The sequence below is a fragment of the Parathielavia appendiculata genome (genome assembly GCF_033297405.1).
Source record: "Parathielavia appendiculata strain CBS 731.68 unplaced genomic scaffold N657scaffold_1, whole genome shotgun sequence".
Classification (NCBI taxonomy): domain Eukaryota; kingdom Fungi; phylum Ascomycota; class Sordariomycetes; order Sordariales; family Chaetomiaceae; genus Parathielavia; species Parathielavia appendiculata.
The window spans coordinates 4,168,053-4,186,213 of record NW_026944220.1 but is presented as its reverse complement, the minus strand read 5'-3'; the positions used below and the strand labels follow the sequence as shown (position 1 = coordinate 4,186,213).

Below are 18,161 nucleotides of genomic sequence, written 5' to 3'. Positions count from 1 at the left end.
AACAGCAGGAGACGGAGGTGTAGGTGTTCTACTGCTGGTTCAGCATGATGTGCATATCCATGGCGATGGGCTGAGGAACCGGGAAACGAAGGATGAAGGTGGGAGAAGGACAATGAGCGAGTCGACGCACGCATGCCCTCGTGTGAGACTGGCAGTAGTAGACGAAAGGGGTAAGTGAGACGCAATAAGGGACACGAGACATACAATTTCTCCTCTACAGTTGGAGTGGCGGGCGTAGCCGGGCAGGCCAATTTAGGCGAGTCCATCCCCACACTGTCCATGTTTTCGGTCCAGACGACAATCACGTCCTCCGAGGCGTTGGCTGAATCGTGCTGGACTGTCTCTGAGTCCAGGGCAGTAGCAGACGGTGACAGTGACTTGCTGTGATCCGCGATTGAAGAGCGTGTTGGGCGGCGTGAGTCGATATTCCTGGCTCGTCTGAGAGGTGCCTTTCCTGAACTGCTAGACTGTCTAGTGCGAGCCCGCGGAGAAGTTCCCATTATATCGACCTAAACCACGAACTAGTGAATTCGTGCCTTGTGATTTTCTGCCGATATCTGAAGTCCGGAGAATTGGTCGTCGATGTTGACGGGGCCCGCTCGTTTCGAGCCATATACGGCACTTCGCACCTCACAGAGAAGGGGCGAAGGTTCCCGAGTCTCGAGGACAACGAGGTGTGCCACAAATTGAATTTACGAATCAAGTTCCAGTCGGGATTCGTGTGTGGCTATAAGAAAAAGGACGTCTGTATCTCTGTGTGCACACATTAGCATAACATTTTCGCGATAGACGAACACAAAATACCAGTATGTGAGGGCAGTAGATAGCAATCCAGAGCTGAACTGATTTTCCAATCCTACATTCTGGGGAAGCAACACCGTACCTCGAAAACGCATATCGCTTAGGAATCCCACCATGCCGCTCGCCAGATACACAACCTGGGACTGCTTTCGATCTGAATGATACCAAAAATATGGCCAGCGAGAAGAATTGACATAAGGACGCCCAGACTGGACGTCTCCGTGTAGGTGGGAACGATGAGCTGCTGAGACAGGCGCAGGTGCATCTCCACAGCACGTCGCCAAGCCGAGCTAGGGGCAATTACAGGCCGTTTCAGGCATGGCACCATCACGTGAGGGACCAAACGGCGACTTCGGCCATGCAACATGTACTTTCAACACCCCAGATTCCCTCGACCATTGCAACTCAGTCGAATTGAATCTCCCTTCCATGCTGTTGATTCTGGTCTCTTGCCCGGCGCTCTCTCGACCATCGATTGAATCGAGCGCTCCACGGGCACAACCGACAATAGGGACTCGACTAGGCAACTCAGATCTTCTCCGCAAAGTGCGGCCCCATTCTATCCCTCCGACTATGCAAGCGTCCTTGTGTCTCACGATATAGACATAGACCTTTATTTGGACGCAGTGGGCTGCGGGGTGCTCCTCTCAAATGACTCCTTCTCGATCGCGGCATCCATCATTCTGTTTCCGCTAATGATGGACGTGGTGCAGATAACAATGTCTCTTCGGGCTGCACAAAAGATCCAAGTCAGCTGATCCGATCTGACGAAAGCCCCGGGTTTCGCTTGCCCTCTTGACATACCTTCTTCCTGCTTCGCCAGGAATCGCAGCGCGGCAATTTCGGTAAACGTGATGCCGCCCACGAAAACCACAAACACCGTCTTCTTGTCGCCGTTGCCCGACAGCAGCGCCCGCGCCTTCACGGCCTTGTCCTCGCCCTTTTGCACCTCGTCAAACGTCTGACCCCGGGCGTGCTTGACGGCGTCCTCAAATCCCCGCCAACCTTGGGCGCCCCCGGCTGCCGGCCCTGGTGCAGTGCCGGCCACGCCGCCCCGTGTCATGGAAAGGAGATATTGCTTCTGCAGCACGCACTGCACGAGCCGGATCGATAAGGGAGCATAGCCGCTGTAGACGTAGGCGATGTCGTTGGGATCGCGCTCATCAACCTCGTCCACGATAAGCCGGAGCTGCTTGCGCAGATACGTGTAGTTTGTCTTGTTGCCCTGGCTGCCCGCCGAGCCAGCCATGGGGATCATGGAGGCCAGAGGGGACGACCTGGAGAGGAACATCTGCAACCGCTCCAGGTTGTGCAGGGTAAGAAGGTGCTGATAACCATATCCTTGCAAAATCAGTCGCCGGAAGTGATCCAGTTCTTTGGCCTTGATGCCGCCCGAGATGCACGAGTAGATGCATAGTAGCCTGAGGACTTGGGGCAGTGGGGTATCGCGGGCTATGAGTTCTTCAATGGCGTCAAACTGCGACGATGGGTCCGCCCCTGCCGCGAGGTTCTGCTGCACCTCGAGCAGCTTGTTAAAGCTCTCAGTTCGTGTGTATTTGATGATTTCTTCTTCCATGCCCGTGTGGATCGTCAGGCTTTGCTGCTCGGCTTGGTATCCGGGTAGCTTTCTTACAAATTCGACGAGCTCCGCCGTCGTCTTGGAACTGTGTCTGCTTTCATAGTCACTCCGCAGTCTGCGGGCCACCTTATTCAAGAGGTTGCCGACGATGGCAAAATTGGCGTCCCGGAGCTGCGCAAACAGCGCATCCGAGCCGTCGAGCTGTATCTTGCGCTTGCGCGAATGGCCATTGTCGACTGGCGCGGCCGTCGATGAGCCTGGCCCCGCTGGCTGCGCCGCCGCACCCACGATCGTCGAGTCGACTTCAGTCTGATTGTTTTGAACGCCAAAAATCTCGTCTAGTAGGCCTTCGTAGGTCAGCTGCGTCAGGAGCGGCGTCACGTAGTCGACTTCGCGGTCAATGATAATGACGCTCTCAATTGTCGTGCTGAGTCTCAGCCCGGCCTGGTCCGTTTCGCCCCCTTCTTCGCCGGCCAACAGTTCCTGCCGCATGCGAGACAGCAGATCGGCTACCCGTTTAGCGTTGTCCCCTTTGCCGATGATGCGCGGGAACAGGCCGTGCTTCTGCTGAATTCCCATCAAGGCTCGGGCGAGCAAAAACAATGACGTTGGGTCTTTCGCAAGGTAGATGTGCCGGAAGGAATCGTTCATCTCTAAAGACAGGACATCCTTTTCCAGCGGAAAGAAGAAGAGGGGCAGCTCGGCGACATTGGTATCGCCCAGAACACCGGCTTCCTCCAGCACCTTGTCTGACAGCAGCGTCCGCCGGGGCACCCAAAAAATGTGGAATTCGTGGGAAGATTGGCTCTCGCGCTGGAGCCGTAATACCTGGCCTGCGGAATTGTCAGCACGGTATGATGGCATCAACTGCATGTCTCGCGACGATTAGTGAGGCTATAGGATCGTGCTGGCCTAGACGGCTCCATATGCGGCCCATCTGACTGACAATCGCCGAGTGAAGTGAAGAGCTCGGTGCTGTCTACTCTAGAGCCGAAGAGAGGTGCACTTGGGATGGAGCAGAGGTTTTGAACGAAGGAGATTGCGCTCACCGGCGATGGCATGAGCAGTGCGGGCAGACTCGCCGCGAGCGATGAAGACGACATTCCGCTGGTTCGTGTCGGTATTGTTATTCTCGAGGAAGAAGAAATTGTCGACGCCGTAGTCGCGCAGGGTTGAGACCTTCACCACGACACCAACTGGACCGGCTAACTCCTTTTCAATAACGAGGTTCTTTTTTCCGCGAACCTAGGTGGGCGCGCACTGCTCGTCAGTCTCAGCGGCCCAGAGTCCATCAAAATTGAGCATAAACGGGGGCCGGATATGTTGACTTACTCCCTCGAGGAGATGGAGCAGGTCCTTGCGCGCTTTTTCTCGGACCTGCTCCGAGTCGAACCCCACACGAGGAACCATGATGATGAGCTCTCCATGGGGTGTCGAGTTCGGTGTTGAGCGTAGGTAGACCCTAACTCAGCGCTGGGTGACGAGTTCCACGAGATGGACAGGGAATATTCCTTGGCTTTGGGGAGGGAGCAGGTCCCGGTCTTGGCATTGGTCCAAGCTCCAGCCGCCCTGGGCTCGGTGGATAACGTTATCGCTAGGATCGGTGGTCGGTGCGCAACTTGGCCGAGCACCACTTGAACATCTCGATTCAACCACCAAGATTCCAACAACAACAGTAGGTGTGACTTAATCCATTTCCTCTTGGACGACCTTCGCGTCAGCACGTATCACTTCTCGGCTGTTCAATCTTTCTCCACAGCCAATGTCCACAAACTTGGCACTCAGACCACCCTTTCAGCTGTTTAAATGCGAAACTCCGCGTCAGAATGGTCTTTCCCATGATGTAGTTGTCTCCGCTCCATAGTTAAGGAGGTATGCAGTCCAATATCCGTACCCAGCAGACTGTCCTATCCACCGCTGAAAGTGAACGCCCAAATCCCAAGCCGTAAAATACCGAACGCCACCAAGCAAACTGCCAGCACCCCGTTCCTAACCAGGGAGTAGGCAACAACTGTTTCAGACGTCGTTATCATGGTAGTAAAATTCAATGTCCTTTGGACGGAGTCGGTTTGCGCGGACAAACTCCTCGTCTCCCGGCGGTCGCTCGTCCTTGGTATTTCCCGTCAGCATGCTCTGCAGGCTCATGCAGACGCTCTCCACGTTCTGCACTGGACTCCATCCTGTGCCGAGCAGGTCGAGGCAAATGATGCCGTTGGAATATATGTGCGGGTGCATCGGAATCGGACGATCGGGAACCTTCACGAAGATTACTTCGGGCGGCTCTGCAAACGGAAGGGTTAAGGTCAGTACGTACATGACTCGACCCAAACAAAGTGTGCAAGCGCAGAGGCAAGACAAGGCATACCAATGGGATAGGACGAGCCAAAGCGGAACTTCAACCTGTATTTCTCATTCTGGTAGAGCGGGTTGTTGTCGAGTACTTGGATGTCCAAAAGCCATTCCTCGAGGTTGTTTGCTGAAACCAACTCAATCCCTGGCGGCAGCGAGTTGCTGATCTGAGTCCAAAGCAGTTAGAACGGCCTATCCCGAGGCTCATGGTGCATTGCAAACCTTCTGAAGCTCCTTGCCCAGCCGCTTCGCAGCGAATTGCGCAGGCATCTTCACCGCCGGTGTCTCTCAGAGAGGCAACTACGAAAGCGGGAAGATGATGGAAGCCAAGGTGTCCCGAGGGAATCAGAGTGCTGCACCGCAAGGGCTAAATAAGGTAGGCGGGGGCGGGGAAAGAGGATCGCGATTTTGGCGACTGGGGTTGAGCCTGGCGCAGACGTGAGAGAGGTCGTGTTATTGGATCGGAATTTCCAGGCTGCAAACCGCCTGCTCGATGGTACAAACACGTTCTGTTGCATTCAATCCTTGAAATGCCACGGTATCAAGGTGGACAAGCAGGGAGAAGGCAAACGGGATGGAAGCTGGAAGCTTCTCAACGGCGCCGGCATGGGTGTCGTAATGCAACGACAGATGAGCCCCACCTGCCACCAACGCCTTTTTAAAGTGCCTTGAACCTCGCACCCGGCTGCTCGACGATATCAGCAACCGGGAACCACCAGCCTTACGCATTACCACCTCTCCCAGATTGAGAGACATGACACACCCACATCAGGTCTACCTTACCAATTCTACCTAAGTAGGCTGCTTATCCATTGGCCGCTTCTCATCTGGACGATGCAGGCGGCATCACGGATAAGGACAGGCGGCTCATCAAAGCCTTATTGAAGAGGCGTTGTTTTCGTTTGAACGATGTTCCATCACAGAACAATATCAAATGCTTAATGTTTCCGATACCTCCAGCCGTACGGATTCTGATTGCGCGGGCGCCAACGGAAGGACGTCGAGCGTAATGAAGTTACGGTTACGGCTACGCCGAGTCCAATGGCAGACCGACAAGACTCTACGCCTCTTCAACTGTGCCTTACAATCGAACCCTGCAGTGGTTTGTCTACTAGCCTGTGACGTTTTTGTTCCTACCAACCCACTTCCTGTAATGTGAGTGCTCTTGGAAGCGATACTAGCCGTGAGCGTATGATTGTTTTTCTTACTTTCTCTTCAGCTTTCCTTTCCGTTTCTCCTCTTTTCTCAGTCTCAGCTATTCGTTCTTTACTTTCCTTGCTCGTGTGCTCTCGTAGTTATGCCCGTGTCAAGCGTTACGCTAAACGGACAGGCAAGATTGGTTCAAAACATGCCTGACTACGGTAGGTGGAAGAGGCAGTGCTCATCTACAGCGCTCGGCCGCAAACAAAAGAGCGCACCACAGCCTGCAGTCGGAAGCTTAAACCTGAAAGAAATGTGAGCGAGATGGTAAACTGTGATGACTGTGAGTTGCGCAAAGATGAAGACGGCAACTCAGATATCTAAATTCCAAATACCCCCCTTACCTACCCGACAGTGAAGATATCAATCCGCATCCGTTACCTGCCATGCAGGAGGGATGGGGGGATGCGAACAGACTGTTGTGATCTTGTTTTGGTGGAAACAGACTGCTGCCCGAAGGAATTGACTGAACCCGGGCCTAATGGACTGAAAACAAGATGTCCTTAGCAGCATTTGACACTGCCTTTCCAGTTCGTGCAACCAACAGTATTTCAATGTAAGGACGGCTCTCTTTTGGCAGGTTCAATCTTGCCAAGGCCAACATTTCGTTTCACAGATAACAGAGTATCTCGGGCTCGAAGACTGAGCGTGACTTACAGGCAGGTATGCAGCTGCGTAGGTAGGTTTCATAGACTACGACTTCCTTCCTCGCTCTCGCACGTTGTGTTCCCCGTAGTTCAATCAGTAAAATGTGTGATGTATATTGTTAGCGCCCATGTTTAATTCTAATGACTTACAGTGCTCCGTTCAGTTTTCTAAATACAAAGAAAGGAAAGAAAATAGAAGGCAACCAAGATCTTCTTGAAAGTCGCTGAGGATAGCCCTAACCCTGGTTTTACCCTCTTAATACAACCTTACCAACGGTATGGTTTAGCTGAACAGCCTGTTTCTGGAACAGCCTTATACATTTTATTGCAAAGACACTCTATTATAGCATTTTCATACTATTGTGTCTACTCAATATTGCGCTCAAGGGGTTGGGGCAAACCTGTTCCAACAGACAATCTGTTCTACACCTGTAGGGCTTGCCAGTAGTTTGTTCACAGACCCTGATCCATCCAAGGTGGATCTAGAGCTGGCCTCGCACCGCACGGCGCTTTGTGGAGTTACCCACAGGCACAGCCCAGTGCATGAGATTAGGCTCGACCAGTTCCTGTGGCCTCTGGCTGAAACCAACAATCAATATCTACAATAAAGGGACCGGAGCGCAGTCTCTGTCTGCAGCTTGAGCTCTGGATTCAAACAACGATCTTTCCAACCCAACAAGGTCGCGAAAGACCGGGAGCCATCGTTGTTGACGGTCAACGCTGAAAGCAATCGGCGGGGTACTTTTGAGGTCCGCATCCAGAACCGACCCCTCGTCCAGCACAACTGCCAAGCCCCTTTCGCATCTGCCTCGTCTGCACTCCCGTCGCAGCCCATTCCTACCTGAGCCGTTAGCCTATCATCGTTTTTCAGACCTGAAGTCTTCTCGAACCGCCAGCTTCTCAGCCGCTTCTTGCAATCTCGCACCGCCCGGGCCCTGCCCTGCCCCTCTTGCGGAAAACCCCCCCACTCGTGCAACACAGCCGGCTGAGTCCAGCGCGCCCTGACCGACAGCGACAACATCGGCCGCGCCGAGTAGCCGCAAGCCTCGATCAGTCCGATACTTGAACCTCTTTGACCCTTCCCAACTTCTCTGAGTTTCCTTCTGAGCTTTTCCTCCTGAGAGGCTCGCAACCATGAGCTGTAAGTCACCCTCGATCCGCCAGGCGCTCTCGAGCTTCGGTCTGTTCCATCCAGTCACTACCCCTTACAGCAAGCCTCAAAGTGCAACTGGCCATGCAGAAACTAATGGGGAAATGCTGCGCAGTTACGACCATGCTCAACCGCCTACATGGGCAGCCCGAGAGCTACGACAAGAAGTACGCCCTTGCTCGCTTCCCCCCAACTTCCTCTCCTCGCAGTTCCACTAACACACCAGCAATTCAGAGCCAAGTACCGGTTTGGACGCACCCTAGGTGCCGGCACATATGGCATCGTCAGGGAGGCAGACGGCCCCGATGGCCGCGTCGCGATCAAGATCATCCTAAAAAAGGTCGTCCGGGGCAATGAGCGCATGGTTCTCGACGAGTTGGACATGCTCCAGCGCCTCAAGCACCCGCACATTGTCAAGTTCGTCGACTGGTTTGAATCAAGGGTACGCTGCTTCCGAGTCTTTGGAGCTCGCCAAGCTGATTTGGCCCCTGTGTCCAGGACAAATATTACATTGTAACTGAGCTCGCGACTGGAGGAGAGCTATTCGACCGAATCTGTCAGCAGGGCAAGTTCACCGAGAAGGACGCATCCCAGACCATCAAACAAGTTCTGGATGCTGTCAACTATCTGCACCAGAACAACGTCGTCCACCGCGGTGGGTCATCCTTGAGCCGTTGCCCCAAGTTCCAGTTCTCTAACCGTGAACAGACCTCAAACCCGAAAATCTCCTCTATCTCACCAAGGATCCGGATTCGGACCTTGTTCTTGCCGACTTTGGCATTGCGAAGACGCTCGATACCAAGGACGAGGTGCTCACAACCATGGCTGGGTCGTTTGGCTACGCGGCGCCAGAGGTGATGCTCAAGCAGGGCCACGGCAAGCCCGTCGACATGTGGTCCCTGGGCATCATCACGTATACGCTGCTCTGCGGCTACCCACCCTTCCGTTCCGAGCACCTCCAGGACCTCATCGACGAGTGCAGTGCTTGCCGGGTGGTGTTCCACGAGCGGTACTGGAAGGACGTCAGCGACGATGCCAAGGACTTTATTCTGAAACTGCTGCGTGCGAAACCGGAGGAGCGTTGGACAAGCGAGGTGAGCTTCTACCCCACTTTCAAGACGAAGCCCCTCGTCAGTGCAGTGTAACTGACCATACCCTACCCCCTTTTCCAGCACGCCCTCACCCACCCCTGGCTGAGCGGCAAGAACGCCTCGGACCACAACTTGCTGCCCGAGATCCGCGCCTATCTCGCACGCGCGCGGCTGCGGCGCGGCATCGAGATGGTCAAGTTGGCCAACCGCATCGAGGCGCTCAAGATGCAGGAGGAGGACCCGGAGAACTCAGACATGCCCAAGGACGCCACATTAGCAGCGGACCAAACGCGCCACTTTACGTCTACCGCTAAGAAGGTTGAGCCAAACAGTGCGCCTCCTGCTGGAGACGGCAGCGAAGGCGGCGGCGGCGGTAAGCGCAAGCTGTCCAAGACTATCAAGAGCGCCATCTTTCGCGAGGTGGTCCTGGCCAAGGTGCGGGAGATGAAGGAGCAGGAGGAGACGCTGAAGGTGGCGGGGGAGGCATCAAAAAAGGCTTGAACTGAAAGGGGAGAGATTGGGAATTGATATCACCAAAGAGGCTGAATACGACCGAGGAAGGTTGGGCATTTAAGACGGATTGATCTGCAGGATATTAGTTGGAAGCTGTCGGGTGAGGAAAAGGGTGGATGGAGGTTGCCATACCCCGTGTTGAGCTCTATGACTGAGAGCCGGTTTGTTGTTTTGCATGTGCGGATATCTTGAGAACTTTCTGCCATCTGATTTTGAATCACGCGGTTTTGCTGCTGTAGGTTATCCGGAAGACCTGGTTACCTTATAGAGCGACATTGAGGATCTCGTGTTGTTTCACTGTATCGTTTGCTCTGTGAAGCTGGATGAAGACATATCGTCCACTATCTTTGTCAAATCATGATGCTGAGATATTAACCTCTTGCACGCGAACTGTCGGGGCAGATGGTTCCGAGTCCTGTTCTCATCTGCTCAGCAGAGTGAAGCTGCGAGGATCTGAGTTAGCCGGTGGGCGCATGGTGTTACCCCAGCACTGCACTCTGACTGCGTCAACAACACGATATGCCTGCCATTCCAGAGTACCTACCAGGGCGAGACTGCTATCCTCAGCGCTGAACTGGATCCGCGTAAGGGATTCGCATTAGAAGGATAGCTACTGTACATCATCAGTGCCAGCAAGAAGGCTCATGGCAAGGGCGAGAACTGCACAAGCAGCGAAAAGTGCCTCGAATGTGAGTATATCTGTGCAACATGCTTCATAGAGCAAATGTGAAAAGTGTATATACATGTCGCCCATCACTTCAAATACAACCACTTGTGAGAAAACCACTGGAAGTTCTCCATTCAACAATGCCATGAAGCATCATCAACCAAACGCCAAATGGTAAGAAGATCAACACCACGAATGCCCCCAATGTACAGCAAACCCAACTACAAATGCGAGAAGTACAATCGAAAATCCTTGATATTTCCCCACCGACGAAAAAAAACCGCGCACCCTGACACCAAGCGCCACCGAAATGCCATCATAACTCGTAAACCTCCAAACTTGAAGTTTTCGAAGAACTAGACCCCTGCCTCCACCCCAATAAATCTAACACTTAAGTAAGAAAGCCATCAGGCCAACTCCGCCAAAGCGGCCTCGCACAACTCCTCGTACCGGGCCGGGTCAAACCGCTTCCGTTGCCAGCCATTGCGCCTCAGCCGTTCGATCCTCGCCTGGCGGTCAAGCGCGCGGGCTTCTTCGCTGCTAACTTTTGCCGGTATTGGCGTCGTTGACGATGTTGTTGTTGCTGCTGCTGTCGGGTGGTCCAGGGACGGCGGCGCCGGTGGCTGGGTGGAGACGAGCTGCTGGTGCAGGCTGGCTGAGTGGCGAGCGAGCTGGGCGCGCAGGGCCGAGAGGTGCTCGCAGCAGCGGGTGAGCGAGGGAGGAATCATGGAGGCCGTTTCGGTGTCGTCGTAGTCTTCCTCTTGTTGCTGTTGCTGTTGAGGTGGGTGAGCCTCGTCCGGGGTGGCAGTTTGTTCCTCAAACTTGTCCTCGGGAATGGTTTGCAGGGGCAGCTCAATTTCTTGAAATTTAGACGGGGGCTGCAGAGCCTCGAGGTTGTTTTGCCGGGAGACGGTGGGTTGGAATGTGTCCTCGAAGCCGAGCGTCGGCGAGTCCGGGCGGATGATGGGTTCTGCGGGCATGTGGAGGGAGGTTTCCTTGGGGAGGGAAAGAAATACTTTCTTAGCGCGCTTCGGGGGGGACTGAGGCGACTTCACAAGGAAGCCATCGAAGGAGCAGACGGAGTCGGTGGGCGAGGACACGCGAGTGTCCGGCGTCCAGGCGCGGGAGCTGACGGATCCGGACGGCGAGTGGCAGCTGGAGGCCCGGGATGAGCTAACTGAGCCTGGGCGGAACTTCCTGAGGACCGACTCCTCAGCTGCGCTGATAAGAGCGGACGCGTGATCGAAATGGGTGCGAGCTTGCTGCAACAGGTTGCTGCGCAGAGCAGATGTTGAAGGGAGTGGGCGGGCGCAAATCTCCATCGAGGTCGCTGCGTAGAAGTGAAGGTAGATCAAGTATACCGGCTCAACCTGAGAGACATCTTTGATTCCGTCAAGGACCTCAAGACACCTTGCCGAGCAAGCTCGGTATCGCTTGCCGAAGTACTTCCTCTTGACTTCGCCAATCGTCTTCCTCCACTCCGCCTCCGTGTACGGCAGCACCGGAATAGGTGCCGGCGCAGTGATTGACAAGCGCTTGAACAACATTGGTCTTGCCGCATGCGTCGGTGTCGTCGGACTCGTCGAGCTGGGCAATCCGCTAGAAGACTGACGCCGAGGCGACGTTTGAGAAGGGGCGATAAAACTCGTCCGGGAGCTCGAGGTGAGCATCAAAGGAATCAATCCAGCCATTGTTGTAATCGGTCGACAGTAGTTCTGGAGGAGTTGCTGTGGTACGGCACAGGAAGTTGTCGAGTATCTTCAAAGCTTCGAGCGGAGGTCTGAAGCTTGCCACAGCCGAGAGTCTTCGTTCTCAGCCTGACAAGCATCTACCCTGTTGCTCGGTAAATGATTGCCAAATACGACAATAGGCGCAATTCGCCAAGTTGAATTGCCGAGATGACACAACCCAGCGGGCTGGAAAGGGGACCACGCCGCCCTCCTTGAATTTGGCGCCACGTGCGAAGCACGACGTTGATCTTGGTACGGCCTTGCGGCTCCGATCGACAGCGGAACGACGTATGATCACCCTCGCCTTCAAAGCGAGAGTCGCACGCGACCCGAATCCGATGATCTGGCTTCACGAGTTGCGGGCCGGTATTATTGATTAAGCTGGGTTGATCGCCGTTTTCGAGCGGCCTGAGCGATTGTTCAATCTCGAGGTTTGGCAGACTGAGACACACCTGGCCTGGAAGTATCCGTACCGCAGCTGTGTTGGTGTTGTCAAGCGGTTGAGGAGGTCCCTGCTCGAGGTAACGAGTGTCCGTTGGTTGGAACCTGAAGAAATGAGGGCAGATTACTATGCACACAAGTACAGCAGTAAGTACAAGTACAAACGCTCAACAAGTTGGCCGCGACGAAGGAGTGGATGAGTTGCAAAGGCACTCGATGCAGTCGACACAAGCAGTTCAAGAGGAACAGCAGCAGGACAGGAGGGGGATTGACTCTGGCCCCTGGTGGGTAACCAAACACTGCAGCAGCATTAAGAGGGGAATAACGATTGATCCTCCCAAACCCTCCTTTCGCTGCATGACACCAGCGTCATTTTGGCACAGTTTTGTGGTGGCGTTTGTGCAAAAAGAAGCCCACGGAACTCGAACGTAACATCGGGCCAGGCGCCGCGGACGCAGGGGCCATAGACGGCGACCCTTCTGATTTTACCTCCCCTGCTTTCTATTTGTACTCAGCTAACTACTTTAGGAAGAAAGCTACTCCTTGCTAACTAGAAGTACTAATTTTAGCTAGTTATACTAAAAGTTGTAGATGATATTAATATCTGTAGTTAACTAAAGAAGCTTTTATTTAAAAGAAGTCAGTAGAATGATAAAAGAAAAGTAAAGGTAAGTATAACGTTAATCATACTTATCCTATAATTATAAACCTATGCGCGGTACTTGCTCTACTCTCTAAGCTAATTATGTTTAAGAAACTGCAGGGGACTGTGAGAGATAAGTAGTATTAAGGTGAGGCACTGAGCACTGCAAATGCCGATTCAATTCTGCTAATTGAAAGCTAAGGAAAAGAAGAGGGAGAGGATCAGGATGCGCGTCTGCGGTGCGTGAAGGATGTTGGGCAGCCAACAGTTACATGCTCAAGTAAGCTTAGATCAACCAAATGGTATTGAACAGATTGAGGTATGAAACGAAGCTTGAATTGGAGTCACGATTCCAGAGTGACCACACAAATGAAGGATCAAGATAGTGGGTTAGGGTGCCTCAGGATGTTCCTTTCTTGTCCTTTGAACAAAAATGTCCTCTCTAATCCTCCCAGGGGAATTACCCCCTTATATAGAGACAGTGTGCCATGATATGACGTTTATGTCAGGAACTGCGTCATTGTGATGGATCTGTGTTGACTGAGAGTCTCGCATTGAACATCAGTGCTCAGCCCCTGAATCTTGGTGCCAGGGAACCCACTCAGTTCAACGGACGTAGGCCTAAGTAATGCGCCAGGATTCATAACCCTGGGATAGGTCCAAGGAGGGTCGTAGCAAGGGCTCGTGCCGTAACAGCTGCAAGGGGCGCATGCCGAGCTCCTGGGCCCTAGTCCCAGAGCGGGAAAGCTTTGGCCTCCACCTTTGAATGGACACCACCTCGGGAGGGAAGGTGATGGTCTGATTCTCAAACGCGGGCGAACATCCCCGAACGCTCCCCTCAGACATGGTATGAGACGTCCCCGAGGTTTCGCCAGCAGGTGAAATCCATCGCAGCCAGTTTGATGGTGACTTGACCCACAGTCGACACGCAAAATCAATTGTGCCCGTAAAGATCGATGCTGAGGCGTAGGCTGTATCCGTACACCGCACAGCAAATTCACCCCTGACCACCTTGCTTGCCTACTCTTGGACCTCTTCCAATGTTCAGCTCCCAAAAAAAGCACTGACCGGCCGCGGGACGTTCACGGTCCTTGTCAAACACCCCACCACATGCTCGAAGTTGGGAGTCCGATTCTGTGACCTGGTCTGACGGGAGTCAGGGACTCGTGAACCTAGCTTTCCTTAGTCAACCTTGCCTGGTGACCTGGACTGCTTTAGCGACGAGAGTAAAAGCCCAGAGGAAATCGTTGCAGGGTCGTACTGGTTCTGGGGTGCCGGACAGCTGAGAAGATACCATCAAAGCATCACGAAGCCGTTACGGTTACCGATGCAGGGAAGAAGATTGGTTTCAATGAGACTCGAGACAAAACAGCATATAATGTTAGGCTCTTAATCTTATGGTAGCTTCGTCGACGACGGGACTGTTAGGAGCGGCGGTTGGGGGACTCTAACCCCGCATTGGCCCCTGCCAAAGGTAGGGGTTGTCTCTGAGTAGGTGGCACGGGAGGGATTGTAACGGTGCTTGAGCGTACACACAGTAGGACCTCCAAGTCCTTTGAAGGAGACAGTTTGCCAAAGAACGTCAAGAAAACTGAAGCGCCACAATAGTCTAGTTTTCAGAAGCCAAGTCTATAACCCGCCATGGTATCAGTGCCCTTCGCTCTACCGTGACATATTGCCCGTGATTTCTCAAGCCTTGATGATTCGTAGCGGGCCCCGGCCGGACGGTCTCGTTCCAGAGTCACATTACTCTGCAGGCTGGACCGCCTCTGCAGCGGCTTTGACATCTTCACCCTTGATGCCGTCCACCACCTTCAGGCCCTCGGCTTGCTGCGTGATACTGTCGAGCTGCTGCTTCCTTGCGAGCCGTGCTTGCACCTCCTCAATGAGGTTATCCATGCTGATAAGTTCGCCCTCCTTTAGCGGGTGGTCCTCGGGGAGACCCATCTCCTTGAGCTTCGCCTTGCCCTGAGCAAGTTCGTCCTGAGGGCCGTCGTTAGTTAACCGGTAAATCCCACTGTCAGAACGAAGAACGCATACCTCGCCCAGAATGAGAGCAAACGGCACGCCGCCTGCCTCGGCCGCCTTGAACTGGTTCTGCAGCTTTGGTTTCACCTTGTAGAGGAATTCGGCCTAACCAGTGTTAACCTTGGTATCACTTTGAGGGTTCTATGAGTCCAGCCAACCTTGATACCCGCGTCCCACAAACGGGCACAGACCTGGCTTCTCTCCTTGAGCAGCCCTGTGAAGTCCTTGCCGCCGCCAAAAGCCATGACAAAGACATCAACCTCGTTCCGCCTCTCCTTCTTCTTCTGGGAAGCCTGAATAATGGAGAAGATGCGGTCAATACCGAAGCTGATGCCAACGCACGGCACCTGCGTCTTCCCCGAGAACATGCCGACAAGGTTATCGTATCTACACCCCTGTTAGTTTGAACACAGGTGCAGAGCAACAGACCACACCAACCTGCCACCGGCAGCGACAGATCCTAGGAATGTCAGCGTGCTGTGCATCGGGGTTGCCTCCAAATGTACTTACCTATCCCGAGAGTTGGGTCGTCGGAACGATCCTCCTCCTGATCGCCAGGCTTGCCGCCCTTCTTTTTCTTGGAGATCTGCTCTTTGGCCTCCTCCGAAGCGGGGATTTCAGGGGCAGAGCCTTCTGTTACCACTTCATAGATAACTCCTGTATAGTAGTCCAGCCCTGCGTCATCGCCATCAGTATGGTCGGCGCTTCGCGGCCGATTCCTAGGTAAATCCAATACAACGTACCTCTGGCCAGAGACAGGTCAAATGACACGGTGTGCAAAGCGCCAAAGGCCTCGAGGTAAGTGAAGAGCAGCTCCATGTCCGAGAAGCCTTGCTGCATTGACGGGTTCGCTGCCAGCGCCTCATCCTTCTGCAGCTTCTCAAGAAGATCGCGCTGCCCCTTGAGCACCACATACTGCCCTATCATACCGTCAGTCAATCTCGACAAAGGCGGGTCGTTCTGAGCTACTTACCAATTTTGTCGGCCGCCTCGGGAGCCAGCCCCTTTTCGTCAACCATCTCCTTCCTGACATCAGCCCAAGGCATCTTATCAAGCTTATCCACAGCGGACGAGATGGGGCGAATGAGGTGGTCCGGCACGCCGCAGACTTGGAAGAGGCCGTCGAGGATTTTCCGTGAGTTAAGCTTGATGGTGTATTTCCCTTGCCAGCCTAGGCCCTCAAAAACCTCATTGATGATCCTAATCTGGTGGGGTTGTCAAATTCAGGGCCCAAGTCGAGGGTATGGTGCGATTGGATGCAAAGGGCAGACGTACGATTTCGGCATCGGGAATCATAGGATCGTACACGCCCTAGAATCCCTGTCAGTTTCACGTTACGGGGCATAGGTGCATGAAGCGAGGGTGATATGATAGGTCTTACAGCAATATCAAAACTATTTGAATGCGAGTGAACGGTTAACTCTGACATCCGAGGGAGTTCTTGCATGAAAAGCGTCTTCAGTTGGGACGTCAGAAAGAAACATACTCGCATTGGTACTATGCCGCCATGTCAGTCTGACCATTCATTGAAGGGAAGGCAGAAGGGGCTCTACAAATTCTCTCATGCGGCCCTTCTTCACTGCCGGCTGGTCTCTGCGGTAGACCTTGGCGATGTGGTAGCGCTTGATCTGGGTGACGTCCTTGTTCATGGCCAAATACCGAGCTACACCGTCGTTCAGTGTCACCATCGTAGGTCTTGGGTCGGTTGAGGGCATACCGAAAGGAACTGTCAGGTCATATCGCAAGCTGCAGAGCTCGCCGCCCTGGTCTGCCAGGTCGTACTGTGATGGAATCAAAGTTAGTCCCCAGCGCCTCTCATATGGAGTAAGAAAATAAGCCGAGCCAGAAAGCTACTCACGATGAGTTTGCTGTCCTCGCCGTATTTCCCTGGTGCGGCGCCTTGTCAGCTTGATCCCGGGCGGTCGAAGTGATCAATCTATGTACCTGCAAGAATTTCTGGTTACCGTCAGCTAACATATTGTCCCCTTAGACCAAATCGGCTGCGGCGAGAACCACCAACCCTTCAGCTCGAATACGGGCGTGTCGATGGTGACACCGCCATGGCGCTCTTTTTGTTTCGTCAGTCCCATTTTCTCGGCGCAACTCTTGCCAGACCACACACATACTGAAGACGTCGGTGATGGTCTTGAATATTTTCTCCCTGAGCACCATGTCCGGGCCAGACCCTGGACGTACTATTAGACTTGATTCGAGGAGGGGTTTATCTCGGCAAAACGCACAGTCTCTGGTGCCCTTAGGGGTCCTGCGGGGACTTGATTAGCCATTGCTTCAGAAGAAACCGGCCGGGATAGACGGGCACTGACTTAATCTCGAATTTGGGGGCTTTGGGCGCCATAATCGTGGCAACCGCGGGGTCGGCGGGGTTCGTCACCGAAAGCGTCGCCGAAGAGAAGGAGGAGGACGAGGTCGTCGCGAATTGTGGCGAGGGTTCGAGTTTGAAGGGTGCGATTGAGAGGGTAACCACTGTCCTAGTCAAGCCTGGTCGTGCTCGAGCAGACCGGATGGCGAGGATCCACGGGCTCTGCATCCAAAATGCGGGTGGAATCTGGCGCGGGGTGACTCAAGCTCTGCCTCGCCGTTGAGCGTCGGTGGCCGCCGGCAAAACCTCTGCAATCGTTCTGAATGCGGGTCCTGCAAGGCTGAGTGGAAATCAAAGTGCGGGACGTAGTTCGATTGGTTGCTTGACTGGCTTTTGAATCCGCCGCTAACCTTAAGTTATCAGATCCGTCTTTCAAATGAAACTGCAAACCAAAGCATCAGTAAGGGCGACATTGTCCCTCCGCAGGCGACGACGACTGGGAAAGCGTGGAGAAAGCGGACTCTGGACATGTTGTAATATGCAATGTGCCTACTTGTGGGCCTCTAATCAGACTTGTCCGTGACTGGCGAAATGCCAGTTCTTCGTATTCACCATTCGGCTTCAACTTTTACAACAACACCAGAGCATGGAGGCAACTTGGAGCCCGATGCATCGGGTCGACCTAATACTTGACATTGACACAAGGCTTGATGCGAGATGGAATCTTTCCTTTGCACATGTACTGTGGAGGATAGGCACAGCGCTCCACGACACACATACAGCATCCTTCTCGGTACCGAGTATGCGGTGTACTCCGTTCAGTGATTAAGGTTGGTACTGTACTGTACCCAGGCTGGTAGGTACAGTACGTAGTGTGTCTCGCTAATAACGGGCAGGCTGGCGGGGTTACGGGGTACGGTTTGGATGGCCCGCTTCCTTCCCGTCGCATTGCGTGGTGCTTTTTTGGGAACCCCAACGGCCGCCTTCTTGCATTCAACGCAT

At 53.8% G+C, this 18,161-nt stretch overlaps 6 protein-coding genes across 6 annotated transcripts; 2 read left to right on the top strand and 4 right to left on the bottom strand.

Moving 5' to 3' along the window:
• Positions 1 to 1,223: 1,223 nt before the first annotated feature.
• N657DRAFT_640170 (Sec1-like protein) lies at positions 1,224 to 3,847 on the bottom strand. Its single transcript, XM_062791918.1, has 4 exons — positions 3,713 to 3,847; positions 3,430 to 3,625; positions 1,606 to 3,213; positions 1,224 to 1,533 (listed from the first exon to the last, which is right to left on the bottom strand). Exons 1-4 carry the CDS (start codon positions 3,788 to 3,790, stop codon positions 1,415 to 1,417), a joined length of 2,001 nt encoding a protein of 666 aa, XP_062653291.1. The 5' UTR covers positions 3,791 to 3,847; the 3' UTR covers positions 1,224 to 1,414.
• Positions 3,848 to 4,396: 549 nt separating this feature from the next.
• N657DRAFT_561753 (UBC-like protein) lies at positions 4,397 to 4,999 on the bottom strand (the record flags this gene model as incomplete). Its single annotated transcript, XM_062788080.1, has 3 exons — positions 4,397 to 4,662; positions 4,746 to 4,896; positions 4,952 to 4,999. 3 exons carry the CDS (start codon positions 4,997 to 4,999, stop codon positions 4,397 to 4,399), a joined length of 465 nt encoding a protein of 154 aa, XP_062653290.1.
• Positions 5,000 to 7,710: 2,711 nt separating this feature from the next.
• N657DRAFT_652884 (Pkinase-domain-containing protein) lies at positions 7,711 to 9,318 on the top strand (the record flags this gene model as incomplete). Its single annotated transcript, XM_062794345.1, has 6 exons — positions 7,711 to 7,756; positions 7,842 to 7,893; positions 7,961 to 8,168; positions 8,225 to 8,381; positions 8,435 to 8,820; positions 8,899 to 9,318. The coding sequence occupies 6 exons, from the start codon at positions 7,711 to 7,713 to the stop codon at positions 9,316 to 9,318; spliced, it is 1,269 nt and encodes a 422-aa protein (XP_062653289.1).
• Positions 9,319 to 10,274: 956 nt separating this feature from the next.
• N657DRAFT_80089 (uncharacterized protein) lies at positions 10,275 to 11,960 on the bottom strand. Its single transcript, XM_062797546.1, has one exon. The coding sequence runs from the start codon at positions 11,686 to 11,688 to the stop codon at positions 10,405 to 10,407; it is 1,284 nt and encodes a 427-aa protein (XP_062653288.1). The 5' UTR covers positions 11,689 to 11,960; the 3' UTR covers positions 10,275 to 10,404.
• Positions 11,961 to 13,062: 1,102 nt separating this feature from the next.
• Positions 13,063 to 13,408, top strand: N657DRAFT_640163 (uncharacterized protein). Its single transcript, XM_062791917.1, has one exon. The coding sequence runs from the start codon at positions 13,133 to 13,135 to the stop codon at positions 13,301 to 13,303; it is 171 nt and encodes a 56-aa protein (XP_062653287.1). The 5' UTR covers positions 13,063 to 13,132; the 3' UTR covers positions 13,304 to 13,408.
• A 797-nt stretch (positions 13,409 to 14,205) lies between these two features.
• Positions 14,206 to 17,661, bottom strand: N657DRAFT_640157 (histidyl-tRNA synthetase). Its single transcript, XM_062791916.1, has 18 exons — positions 17,164 to 17,661; positions 17,080 to 17,102; positions 16,966 to 17,025; positions 16,860 to 16,907; positions 16,784 to 16,795; positions 16,698 to 16,726; positions 16,557 to 16,620; positions 16,393 to 16,502; positions 16,326 to 16,336; positions 16,221 to 16,233; positions 16,115 to 16,150; positions 15,813 to 16,044; positions 15,583 to 15,759; positions 15,350 to 15,514; positions 15,278 to 15,299; positions 14,998 to 15,226; positions 14,852 to 14,944; positions 14,206 to 14,794 (listed from the first exon to the last, which is right to left on the bottom strand). Exons 1-18 carry the CDS (start codon positions 17,385 to 17,387, stop codon positions 14,558 to 14,560), a joined length of 1,785 nt encoding a protein of 594 aa, XP_062653286.1. The 5' UTR covers positions 17,388 to 17,661; the 3' UTR covers positions 14,206 to 14,557.
• Between the last annotated feature and the right edge of the window lie 500 nt (positions 17,662 to 18,161).

Coding starts and splice junctions, on each gene's coding strand:
- N657DRAFT_640163 (XM_062791917.1), top strand. CDS start 13,133: ATGAAACGAAGCTTGAATTGGAGTCACGATTCCAGAGTGACCACACAA.
- N657DRAFT_80089 (XM_062797546.1), bottom strand. CDS start 11,688: ATGGCTGGATTGATTCCTTTGATGCTCACCTCGAGCTCCCGGACGAGT.
- N657DRAFT_640170 (XM_062791918.1), bottom strand. CDS start 3,790: ATGGTTCCTCGTGTGGGGTTCGACTCGGAGCAGGTCCGAGAAAAAGCG. Junction 3,214..3,429: donor CACTGCTCATGCCATCGCCG/GTGAGCGCAATC, acceptor ACAATTCCGCAG/GCCAGGTATTACGGCTCCAG. Junction 1,534..1,605: donor CCTGGCGAAGCAGGAAGAAG/GTATGTCAAGAG, acceptor TCTTTTGTGCAG/CCCGAAGAGACATTGTTATC.
- N657DRAFT_640157 (XM_062791916.1), bottom strand. CDS start 17,387: ATGCAGAGCCCGTGGATCCTCGCCATCCGGTCTGCTCGAGCACGACCA. Junction 17,026..17,079: donor CCCTAAGGGCACCAGAGACT/GTGCGTTTTGCC, acceptor TAGTACGTCCAG/GGTCTGGCCCGGACATGGTG. Junction 16,621..16,697: donor GCGAGGACAGCAAACTCATC/GTGAGTAGCTTT, acceptor ATTCCATCACAG/TACGACCTGGCAGACCAGGG.